Genomic DNA, 13,201 nt, shown 5'->3' with positions numbered 1-13,201 from the left:
TTTGTATGGAGACACAAAAGACCCCGAATAGCCAAAGCAGTCTTGAGGGAAAAAAATGGAGCTGGAGGAATCAGACTCCCTGACTTCAGACTATACTACAAAGCTACAGTAATCAAGACAATATGGTACTGGCACAAAAACAGAAATATAGATCAATGGAACAAGATAGAAAGCCCAGGGATAAACCCACGCACCTATGGTCAAGTATTCTATGACAAAGGAGGCAAGGAAATACAATGGAGAAAAGTCTCTTCAATAAGTGGTGCTGGGAAAACTGGACAGCTACATGTAAAAGAATGAAATTAGAACACTCCCTAACACCATACACAAAAATAAACTCAAAAAGGATTGGAGACCTAAATGTAAGACCAGAGACTATAAAACTCCTAGAGGAAAACATAGGAAGAACACTCTTTGACATAAATCACAGCAAGATCTTTTTTGATCCACCTCCTAGAGTAATGGAAATAAAAACAACAATAAACAAACGGGACCTAATGAAACCCAAAAGCTTCTCCACAGCAAAGGAAACCATAAACAAGACGAAAAGACAACCCTCAGAATGGGAAAAAATATTTGCAAACAAATCAACGGACAAAGGACAAAGGATTAATCTCCAAAATATATAAACAGCTCATGCAGCTCAATATTAAAGAAACAAACAACCCAATCCAAAAATGGGCAGAAGACCTAAATAAATAGAATTACCATATGATCCAGCAATCCCACTACTGGGCATATACCCAGAGAAACCATAATTCAAAAAGACACATGCACCCCAATGTTCACTGCAACACTATTTACAATAGCCAGGTCATGGAAGCAACCTAAATGCCCATCGACAGACAAATGGATAAAGTTGTGGTACATATATACAATAGAATTCAGCCATAAAAAGGAATGAAATTGAGTCACTTGTTGAGACGTGGATGGATCTAGAGACTGTCATAGAGAATGAAGCGGGGGGTGGGGGATGGTGGTGTGATGAATTGGGCGATTGGGATTGACATGTATACACTGATGTGTATAAAACTGATGACTAATAAGAACCTGCTGTATAAAAACAATAAAAATAAATTTAAAAAACAAAAGATCTGAGGCTTAACAAAAATGAATTTATGCTTGAAAAGCAGAAGTTTTTAATGAGATAAATCTATCTGGTGGCCCTGATCCAGAGGCAGAAGGGGCGTGGGCTTGCCCTTGGCAAAGAGGAAGCCTTGATGCTCCCTTGGTTACTGTCTGCTGCCCCCAGGTGCTGCCTTCCCGCAGATCTCAGGACAGGAGCCAGAGTGTGGGCCAGGCACGTGTTCCCAAAAAGCAAGACACATTCAGAGCGAATACAGCAGCTGGAGAAAGGAAGGAGTAAAGAGAGAAAAATAAAGGGAGAATGAAAAGGGAGGAAGGGCAATACAGAAACAAAGCAAAGGAAGGAGGGTACAAAGTGAGAGAAAAAGGGAGGGCACAAGAAAGAGGTGTGGTGGGGGGAAGTGTGGGCTCCAAGAAAATGTGAGGCACACACTTAAAAGGGAAAGTCAGAGGAAGGATGAATTACCAGTGAGGAATTATAAAACTGTAAAATCTACTCAAACCAAGAAATGGGAGTATGTTTCTGTTTCCACCTAATTTATGGCAAGACACAGATCTGAGGAGCCAGGCCTTGTATAACTTTTGCCATCTGGATTTACTTACTTTGCCTTGCATTCCAAGAAGCTATAAAAGCTAGAAGGGAGGTTCAAGAACTAAGCAGTTTTCCAGACATACTGAAAGCAGTAAAGAGAATGAGTTTAGCAATGTGCCTGTTAACAACACACGTACATTCTGCAGCAGAGACATCTTTATGCCAGGCTTTTCCCACTGCTTGAAAGGTTAATACCACTGACGATATATTCCCTTAGTCTGCTTTAACTTGCAGAGACAGCGTTCTACTCACTCTTCAGGTGTTCATATCTACCTGACACTCTGCAGAGTCTGGAGTCGCTTCCGATTTCTTTCCAGTTCTAATTTCCTCTTGTCAATTTTGGCTTCTAGGTTAGCTTCATCAGAGGCCACATTATTGAGCAGGTCTTTTGTCTTCTGAACCTGCACCTACATTTAACAGGAAATGAAGGAGACAAATGTGCCAATAAGGACCACGACCTCTTGGAAGAGCAGGACTTCTCAACCTCTCAAGCCCAGCAACACCTCACTAAACAGAATCAAGGGGAAGCAAACAGAGCAAACCCTCCCCCAAGCCATCACTCGTTTAACCAACTATTTCGAGGAGGAACATCATATAGGCCTAGAAAGGAACATCATATAGGCCTAGAAAGAATCATCTACTTTCTTTTTCCTAGCTTCATCACACGCCACATTATTGAGTAAGTCTTTTGTCTTCTGAACCTGCACCTACATTTAACAGGAAATGAAGGAGACAAATGTGCCAATAAGGACCACGACCTCTTGGAAGAGCAGGACTTCTCAACCTCTCAAGCCCAGCAACACCTCACTAAACAGAATCAAGGGGAAGCAAACAGAGCAAACCCTCCCCCAAGCCATCACTCGTTTAACCAACTATTTCGAGGAGGAACATCATATAGGCCTAGAAAGGAACATCATATAGGCCTAGAAAGAATCATCTACTTTCTTTTTCCATGAGAAGGTGTTTCTGAAGAGGGACCCAAAACCTCCTGCCACCTCACTTGTTTAGATGGTTACATCTCACTCTGAAGGGTTGGTCTGCCTTCATTTACATAGTTCAGGCTACTCCCCAGCTACAAATAACTGACTTATAGAATACATGCACACAAAAGCTTTATCTTAGCTTTACTTAGAAGGGAACAAAAAGAAACGCCACCTGGTCCCAGCTCTAATGCGCTGCCTGCTGGGACTGAAAAAAGGTTCCTCTCCCCCTGCCAGGCAGCTGAACCGCAGACTGAACTAAACAGAGAAACCACTCCGTTATGAGAAAGTGGCTCCCTGGGTGGCTCCAGTGTGACCCAGCCTTGGGGAGGGAGCCTGGGCAGCAGTGTGACACAGGCCCCTGGGCAAGGGGGCAGCGTGAAGGGGAAGAGAGATCACTGGTGAAAACCACAGGCCTCCCCATCCTCCCATAAGAGCAAGTTCATCTGAGGCAGGGCTAGTCTGAGTAAATGCGCTGTCTTCACGCTCGTGTTGTCTGGGAAGCGGGCCAGGTCAAGGCCTGTGGCTCAGAGTTGCAATCTGCTGCCCTAGGAATGACATCTGCAACGCAACCAACCAAGTATAGAACTGCTCCCTGCGCCCCCAGGCTGGGACTATTCAACTCTGCTGTTAAGTTCCAGATGGCCAAGGTGGGGTCCTCCCCTCCAGGACTTTACACATGTGTAGCCCCATGAAGGTTTACTGACTCTTTACCTGCAGGCCTCTGAAACACTATGCGGTCCACAAAGAAATCAGCTAAGGAGCCCAGAAACGCTCCACGACTCTCAGAGACAGTGTATATTTGGAAGCAGTCACTTTTATCAACACTTTATGGCTTATTTTTTTTTGTCTAAGTACACTAACCATTTCAAAGATGCTTTCATGAAGATTAATCATATCACTAACCACTGATTTGCTGCAAGTACTTTTAAAAACCCCAGCAGAGATGTGAGTTCACTCTCAGAGGAAGACAAGGTGGGTCTCCTTTCTGAACAGACAACTCAGGTTGATGGCAACTATTTCTCTGAATCAAAGTCAGATTAAAACCTAGTGAATCAGGCTTCCCTGGTGGCGCGGTGGTTGAGAATCTGCCTGCCGATGCAGGGGACACGGGGTCGTGCCCCGGTCCGGGAAGATCCCACATGCCGCGGAGCAGCTGGGCCCGTGAGCCATGGCCACTGAGCCTGTGCATCCGGAGCCTGTGCTCCGCAACAGGAGAGGCCACAACAGTGAGAGGCCCTCGTACCACAAAAAAACCCCCACAAAACCCAGTGAATATATCTGACCTCAAAAATAAAGATTTTTAAAAAGGTTCTGTTCCTCAAAAAAGACAAATGTGATAAGCACAAAAAATTTTCTCTAGCTTTCTGAAATAAATGGCCTATATTTCATAACCTCTTTTAAGTATCCATGTTGTTGTTTCTAGAACGATCAAATATCATGTATATTTTCCAGCAACAAAAAGATATCTTAAGAGGTGTTCACCAAGAAATGAACTGTGCCCTCATGTGGTTGTTCCATTTTTAATATTGACTTAGTGCTAAAGGCACATTCATGCCATGCTAACCTGATTCAGCCAGAACACTGACAAGCACAAAAGTATTATCATTAGTTTTTTTTAAATTTAGAAACAATCAGGAACTTACAAACAGCTGAAGTATAATACAAAACATTTTTTCCTAACCTAGGTGAGAATGAGCTGCTGACCTGATGCTCCATCACTTCTAAATACTTTAATGTGTATTTCCTGCGAATAAGGCCTTTCTCCTAAATAACCACAACACAATGATCAAGACAGGAAATGAACTCTGGACGCACCAACCCCATCCAACCCTCAGACCCACTGTCCCCATGAAGTCCTTAACAGCAGATGGGAGTGACCCCTGGCATTCAGTCATCAGGTCTCCTTAGCCTCCTTCAGTCTGGAATGGCTCCTCAACCTCTCCTGGATGTTCATGACAGGAACATGAACTTTTCACTGTTGAAGAGTAGGGGCCAGGGAATTTACAGAATGCCCCTCAATTTGCCTTTGTCTGATTAGCTTCAGATTACACACCCCTAGCAGGAATAGCACAGATATCACTGAACCCTGCATCCCATCAGGTGGGCATAATTCTGGTTTGCTCCATCACTGGTGATATTCCTTTGATCACTGGATTAAGAGGGTGTCTGTCAGGCTTCTCCTATGACGTTACTCTTTTCCTCTCTGTAATTAATAAGTATTTTGTAGGGAGCTACTTTGAAACTACGTGAAAAACCTGCTCTTCATCAGTTTTCAACGTATTCATTTATCAGTGAGAACTCAAGATCTCCCATTTCATTCAATGGTCTATAATCCATTACTATAATTCATTCATTTTGATGCTTATCCTGTCCCTGATGTGGCCAGGGGAAGCTGGCTTCTGTGTCCTTCTGACACTCTTTGAGCACTTCCTTGCTTTCTGGCCCAAGAAGATCTTGTACTTTCTTGTCCCAGCTTTGGAATCAGCCATCTCTCCCTAAGAGCCCTGCTTTATTTTAGTGGAGAATGGCATTTAGAAGCCAAGATCTGGGTGCTAGGTATGCTCAGAGCTAAGGAGTGTATGAATGTGTATGTGGGTGTGCATGTGTATGTACAAAAATATACTACCTACATAAGCTACACGTACATACACACAAAATTTATTCCTATATCTATCTACATACTGAAATGCATGCATTTAACCAACACCTCCTATTTCAGGGTTCAATCTAATTTTCTCCCTTTTCATATCTGTAACTCCATTCTCCAACAGTGAGAATCTTGGCTTCCATTATCTTTAATATATTTACTTACTTGATCAACCTGCCTGTATGTAACCATCTCCCATCTCGGCTACCCTGCACGTCTCACCCTGCTGAGGCTCTGACTCTCTGTGCTGGGCTGCACAGGGAGTATTACTGTTTTATGATAAGACTACTATAAAAACCAATCTTAGAGTTTTGTACAACTCACAGCAAATTCTTGTTTTATAACTATTCCTAATTTACGTAAGGCCCCCGTCTGTGTCTACTGAATAAAATGAATCTCTAATAATGACTGAATACCTACTATGTGCCACGCACTATCATAATGAATGCTCACAAGGACCCTACGTGGTGGGCACTGCCATTCCTCCCATTTTATATGTGTGGAAAGTGAGGCACAGAGAAGTTAAGTAACTTGCCTAAAATCACACAGAGGGATTCAAACCCAAGTAGTCTGAGTCCTCCTCACTTTCTGCTTTCCAAATGAATGATTTAGGTGAGATAAGTAAATAACAACTGATCATGGGTAAGCAGTAAAGGATGACGATCATTCTATTTATACAGTGCTGTTTAAAGTTAAGAAAACCTGGAAATCATTTAAATGCCCAGCAGTGAGGAACTGGTTAAATCAAGTATGAAGAGTCCATAAAGGATTTACTAAAATTACTGCAGAATTTAAGAGAATTATTACATTAATAAAACTGGCAAAATTTTTTTTTTTTTTTTTGCGGTATGCGGGCCTCTCACTATTGTGGCCTCTCCCGTTGCGGAGCACAGGCTCCGGACGCGCAGGCTCAGTGGCCATGGCTCACAGGCCTAGCCGCTCTGTGGCAATGTGGGATCTTCCCAGACCGGGGCACAAACCCATATCCCCTGCATCGGTAGGCGGACTCTCAACCACTGCGCTACCAGGGAAGCCCAAAATTGGCAAAATTTTAGCAACAGGAGAAATTGTTCATATTTGTAATGAGGGGAAAAATAACAGTAAGTCACCAACTATTCTAGAATGTGCTCTAAATTTTTCACCTCCCCACTAACCTGTCCCTTCTTTGTTATGAGGCCTGGCTTGTTCTGTCCTGTAGAGCCAGGAACTACTTGCCAGTCCCAGGCACAAAAACATTAAATAAAAGCGAAGTAATCTTACCAAAATATCTTTTATTGCAATTCTCAACACTTTTTCAGTCTCATTTATTTCCAGAGGTCTGGCAATTGCTTCTGTTCTCAGTTCCTATGGGAAACAATGAAGCGAAATTATTTTTTCAGAAGACAAATTCTCAAGACCAATTCCCCTGTCTAGATATGGCTTATGGACTGGTTCTCAAAAGCTTCATTACTGTGTGGGTCTCTGATGCAAAAGCACTCCCGCCATCACCTCCTCCAAGTGTCTTCTGTAACCCTTCGGCCAGCCTGGCCTCTCTCCAGTGCTCAAGGTCCCCCTCTCCAGCCACAGGCCCCCTGTACCCTAACACCATGGGAACCGGAACTCACCATCCAGAAACTTTTCTCCCAAATTTGCTTCTTTTACTTGCATTCCATTCAGGTGACCCCAAACCAAGTGCAGCTCAACTTGCTGTCTGAACCCCCTGCCAGCCCGTACAATCTTCTCTGTGATCACGTCCCTCTAAGTTGCCTATCACTGACAACTGTAACTAATGAGAAGAATCAGCTCGGCCCTGCCCCTAGCACTAACCACTAACCATCAAGGGAGGCATCTGTGCCTATCATATCAGTACTGGAAATTTCCGAGACATGGGACTTCATTGCGGATGCAGTTATGGGGTTCCTGGAGCACTTTATCAAATCCTGTCTTGTGCTTCCTTTATTCCACAGTGTACATTACCTCCCCCACAGTGGAAAACTATTGAGGGCAGGGACTGTGACTTACTCAAGAACACAGAGCACAGTGCCTTCCTTGCCTGTGGTTGGTATTGGTCCTCAATGAATATTTGTTGAGTGTATGAAAAACATATATTGGATAGGGGATCTTCCTCAGATCATGACTGTACACAGAATTTGAGAAGTCCTACATTCAGGGTCTCTTGGCTTCCATGGCAACAGTTTGGCCTCTGATTGCTCCATCAATTCATTACAGGACAGTGCTAAAAGAGCCCCCAGGGGAATCCTGGTGAGCCTCACAATGAAGCCAGGACTCTGCTGGCAAATAGCAAGTGACCAGCTCCTATCTCTGGGACTGTGAGGAACACGTGCACTATTGCACTATAAACAGAAAACATGGAAAGCCGGGAGCTGCCTCACTGCTGATCTAAATTAGCTGTCAGACATTATGTCAGGTTTGTTCTGCCAACTACACTTCACCAGGTGGCAATATATCAAGAGCAGGGATGGTGAGCTAGCACCAAGTCCCCCGCTTCCAGTCTGTTCCTAGGGCAGAAATGAAAAATGCCATTACACTGTAGCTCCAATGCCAGAACACAGGCAAGGCAGTGACAGAGCAGTCATGGATGATACACCTGATGGGAATAGAATGAACTAAGTGCATTTAATTCAAAAACATTAGATGTGCGCATGTATGCTTCAAATGCCATAAATCCTCACAGGTAAGAATTAAACAGCACTCCATTTCTTCTCCAACCAGTAGGTCCCAAACTCTGCTGCTCGTTGGAATCACCTGGAGATCTTTAAAAATCTGGCTCTCACCCCCAAACATTTTGATCCACTGGTATGGGGGATGACCTGGATATCGGGTGATTTAAAAAGCTCTATAGGAGCTCCAAGGGTGTTTTACGAACCCACTCTTAACAGCTCCTTAAACACAGGGGACAGAGCATTCTCCTTGACTGGCATGGGCTAGAATAAGGACTGCAAATAAGTTTCAACTGTTAACATCAACTTCAAATGATTGGTAGTGACTGCCTAGATTAATGACTGGTTCCCAAACTCTGCTGTACGTTAGAACCACCCAGGAGACTTAAAACTCCCAGTGCCCAAGTCACATTTCATACCAATGACATCAGCATGGAAGCCAGACATCAGTAGTTTGTAAAGATCCCCAGGTGATTCCACTGGGCAACAAGATTTGGGAACCACAGGCTCAGAAGAGCATTTTGTTGGGAAGAATGCCAAGGCTGAGTGTACCAGGGGAAAGCATCATGATCAATAAAGTCTGCCACAGGCACAAGGAGGAAAGTTTCAGCAACAGGCACATATTTGCCATTCCTGAACTAGATGTCAAAGGTATTAGAAACAGACCAGAGCCCACCAGAAGCACGAACAGCAGCAAACACCATATGTATATTACTTTCCCACACAGTAGCTCATTAAATCAGGTACCGTTCAATAAAATCAAAAGAACAGGGAAAAACAGAATTGGAAAAGAAACCTTGGAAATCTGCTTAGCTAAGGAGGTAACTGAGTTATCTGAACACTGCTTACCCTCAACTCCACCTCCTTGCCCAGCAAGTCATACAGAGATGCTCCCTTGGAAGTGATTTCAGAAGCAAGCTGCCTGGCTGCTTTCAAATCTGCAATCTGGAAGGAAAATATCAAAAACAGAAACTTCAGTGACAGGTTTTTATTAGGCATTCAGAAAGAATCAATCTGTTCATATCGGTTCCCACCTCCAGTCAGGATACTTGACTTACTTGACTATAGAACACATTTTCCACAAGACACATTTTTTTTTTTTTTTTTTTTTTTTTGCTGTACGTTAGAACCACCCAGGAGACTTAAAACTCCCAGTGCCCAAGTCACATTTCATACCAATGACATCAGCATGGAAGCCAGACATCAGTAGTTTGTAAAGATCCCCAGGTGATTCCACTGGGCAACAAGATTTGGGAACCACAGGCTCAGAAGAGCATTTTGTTGGGAAGAATGCCAAGGCTGAGTGTACCAGGGGAAAGCATCATGATCAATAAAGTCTGCCACAGGCACAAGGAGGAAAGTTTCAGCAACAGGCACATATTTGCCATTCCTGAACTAGATGTCAAAGGTATTAGAAACAGACCAGAGCCCACCAGAAGCACGAACAGCAGCAAACACCATATGTATATTACTTTCCCACACAGTAGCTCATTAAATCAGGTACCGTTCAATAAAATCAAAAGAACAGGGAAAAACAGAATTGGAAAAGAAACCTTGGAAATCTGCTTAGCTAAGGAGGTAACTGAGTTATCTGAACACTGCTTACCCTCAACTCCACCTCCTTGCCCAGCAAGTCATACAGAGATGCTCCCTTGGAAGTGATTTCAGAAGCAAGCTGCCTGGCTGCTTTCAAATCTGCAATCTGGAAGGAAAATATCAAAAACAGAAACTTCAGTGACAGGTTTTTATTAGGCATTCAGAAAGAATCAATCTGTTCATATCGGTTCCCACCTCCAGTCAGGATACTTGACTTACTTGACTATAGAACACATTTTCCACAAGACACATTTTTTTTTTTTTTTTTTTTTTTTGTGGTATGCGGGCCTTCCTCTGCTGCCGCCTCTCCCGTTGCGGAGCACAGGCTCCGGACGCGCGGGCTCAGCGGCCATGGCTCACGGGCCCAGCCGGTCCGTGGCACGTGGGATCCTCCCATACCGGGGCACGAACCCGGTTCCCCTGCATTGGCAGGCGGACGCGCAACCACTGCGCCACCAGGGAAGCCCCAAGACACATATTTACATCCTGGAGAAGAGAGTTTCCAAAACATCAGTTTAGGAAACACTGATCTAAGTACAAATTAGACCAATTCCAGGCCACCTGAAAAACCCAAATGTCAGGTCAAATGTACTCTGCAACAAGGTGTGGGGGTTGTGAACGTTGACACGCTTCCTATAATAAGGGACCCTGGCAGTGGTGGGGTGAACAAAGGAGGGGCAACCTGAGGGACACATGCCTACCGCAGAACCCTGATGCCCTATGTTTACCCCTCCCTGTCCCCTCATTCTCTGCCTTCAGGCTGCACTTCACTGGGCTGCTGTGAGCTCAAATGAGCTCACAGGCATGAAGGCCTTACAAACTCCCACAGGCACTGCTGTGAAGATGATGATGATCTGGCCCTGGGCACAGCTTCTTTCTCAGGATCTACACGTCACACCCTCTTCCATGAATACGCTAAACTTCCAAAGAGCCCAAACATTTCCCAGCTCAGCTCCCTCTCCCTTTCCCCAGAACAATGAATTCCCACCCTCTTTCATTTTCAAACCATTGACAACTCTCGCTCTTCATTCACAGCTGGTGACTTCCTTCCCATTTTCTCAGTCCTCAGGACTCCTCTCGCATAGCTGCTTCCTCACCAGCAGCTGAGTTCCCAGCTTCCTCTCTGGGAGTCCTCTCATCCGCCCCACTTCTCAGCACTGGAGTTCAGCAGAGTCCAGCCGCACACCACACACACCCCGGACCTCCCTTCCACGCACACTCCCCGCAAGCTCTCAGCTCTGATACCAAGATTAAAGCCATCAGCTGAGGCTTGACATCTCCACTTGGACACCTCATGGACGTTGCAAACATAACATGTCCCAAACCAAACTCCTCATCTTTCCTGCCAGACCTGCTCCTTCCAAACTCTTCTCCACTGCAGTAGATGGCAACTTTGTCCTTGCAGGAACTCACACCCAAAACTTCAGAGCCATGATATCTAATATCGTGCCCACTAGTCACGTGTGGCCATTTTCAATGTTAAACAATTGAAAATTTAATAAAACTTAAAACTCAGTTCCTCGGTTATCCTGGCAACACGTGGCTAGCAACTACCATATCACGTGGCAGAGACACAGAACACATCCACCAGCACAGAAAGCTCTACCAGACAGAGCTGCTTCAGGACCTTCCTTGTGCTGTCTGCTTTCTTCCAACCTACACCCAATCCATAAGACCTATCTTCAAAATATGCTCTAACCTCTGACCACTTCCTCCCAGTGAGGATCTGGCTCCTGTGTATGGTTTTTCAGGCCTGACCACAGGCAATCCCGGAGGCTTTACCTGGCAGGCCTCCTGGGGAAAGCTGCGCTCGAACACCAGTGCCCTGCAGTCTCTGAAGAGAGTTGCAGTCAAGGAACCAGGCCCTCTGGCCAGTCATGTTCTCATAAAGACCTGCATTCCTAGGTCTCTTTATCTGAGGCCTTGGGTCCAGGTCCTATTCAGTGCCTCTGCTGAGGCCTCCTTATTGGGGAAGGTGGGGCAAACACCTTCTCCCACAACTCAGGGGGCATTAAAACTGCCACAGCAGTCTTATGAAACAGGGAGTTGACACTTCCTCTGGCTTTAGCCCCTTGCTTATACCACTGCAGTTAGTGATTAAAGACACAGCTTTCATGTTTGGCTTGTTGCTTTAATCGAGTCCTCCGACGCCTGGCAGCTCACTCTCTCCCCAAGCTCAGCTGAGCACCTGACGGCCACTCTGCTCAAAGGCGCTGTCACCTCCTGCTTTCTAACAGGTCTCTGGGCTTCCACCTTTCTTCCCCCTTCAGTCCGACTCAATCCAGCAGCCAGAGTGATCCTTTTAATATGAAGCTTCAAATTATGTACTTCTTTGTTCAAAACTCAACGATTTTCCACCTCAGAGTCAAAGTCTTGACAGTGGCTTTCCAGTGACCACAGGTCTGAGGCTGCCTCCCCTCCCAGCTCTCATCACATGGCCCCCTTGTGTTTCCTCAAACACACACAGCACACCTTTCCACTGAATGGTTTGCTCCTTCCCTCCTTCAGATCTCTGCTGAAACCGTCACCCAATCCCTGAGGCTGTCCTAGCCCTCAATTTAAGACACCTCCCCCGGCACCCCAGCCCCTTCCCTGCTTTACTATCCTCCACACACGCAGCCCATCTGACCTGTCACTCCTTCTGCTTTGCGGTTTATAGTCTGGCTCCCCCCGCTGAACCGCGGGAATAGAGGATTCCTGTCCTTGTTGTTCACACCTGTATCCCCAGTGCTTGAAGAGTGCCTGGCAGACAGCAGCAGGCTTTCAATAAAAAGTTGAATTAATTGTCCCTTCTGCTTTGATCCAAATGCTGATGAGCACAAAACTGACAAATGGCCCTCAGTCAAGGAGTAAGGAAAGAAGTGATGCTGTATTGATATAGCCCATTTCAGAGTTTGAGAAATGAACATTCCATCCCTCACTACAAGCCTTGCATTGTCCTTACCTTTGAGCTAAGGTCAAACTTGAATTTGCTGATATCTTCCTCTCCTATTTTAGAGTCCTCCATACCTTTGGTCTTCATAGCATTATAAAGGACAGAGGTGATCTTCAATAGTTCTTTCACTGCATACCCGTCTGCTTGATAAAGCTTCTTAGTATTGAGTTTTATATGTGCCTTAGTGGCCTATTTTCAGATAAAAAAAAAAAAAGTTTAAGACCCATTCCACGTAAAATCTAAACCAAATTCCATGTAGGTCATTTGAAAATGTTGCTGCCAACAATAGGGATATAACCAAATCATTTTAAGAATCAAACTTTCAAGTTACTCATATATTGCAAGTGGGTATGTTGACTGATACAATCTTGATGGAGAGCAATTTGGTAAATGACAACAAAATTACAAATGCATATGTCCTCTGACCCAGCAATTCCAATCCAAAGAACTTATGCTAGGGATATACATATTCACAAACAAAATGATGTGTATAGGTTATTTGTTATAGCATTGCTTCTAAGAACAAAAGTTACCAACAACCTAAATGCCTACCTGTATAAATTACATAAGTTATGGTATAAACATGCAAGCAATACTACTCAGGTGTAAGAGAGGATAAAGAAATTCTATGTGTATTTGAAAAGTTCTCCAAAATGTACTGTTACATGAAGACAAGATTCTAAACGGTGGTGTGCAGTATGC

General features: G+C 44.6%; 1 protein-coding gene across 3 annotated transcripts in view; it reads right to left on the bottom strand.

Moving 5' to 3' along the window:
* Positions 1–13,201, bottom strand: part of CLUAP1 (clusterin associated protein 1) — a 50,475-nt gene that overhangs the window by 31,859 nt on the left and 5,415 nt on the right. For 2 of the 3 annotated variants that reach the window (XM_024123674.3, XM_028499066.2), the window contains exons 4-7: positions 12,509–12,688; positions 9,575–9,670; positions 6,569–6,652; positions 1,952–2,085 (exon numbers count right to left, since the gene is read on the bottom strand). In XM_024123674.3, coding sequence (XP_023979442.1) covers positions 1,952–2,085; positions 6,569–6,652; positions 9,575–9,670; positions 12,509–12,688 — 494 coding nt within the window. Of the gene's footprint in view, positions 1–1,951; positions 2,086–6,568; positions 6,653–8,817; positions 8,997–9,574; positions 9,671–12,508; positions 12,689–13,201 lie in introns of those variants that run through there. The other variant, XM_028499065.2, reaches the window with a different exon arrangement.

Source organism: Physeter macrocephalus, chromosome 14, assembly GCF_002837175.3.
Source record: "Physeter macrocephalus isolate SW-GA chromosome 14, ASM283717v5, whole genome shotgun sequence".
NCBI lineage: Eukaryota > Metazoa > Chordata > Mammalia > Artiodactyla > Physeteridae > Physeter > Physeter macrocephalus.
This window is presented reverse-complemented; position numbering and strand designations above follow the sequence as displayed.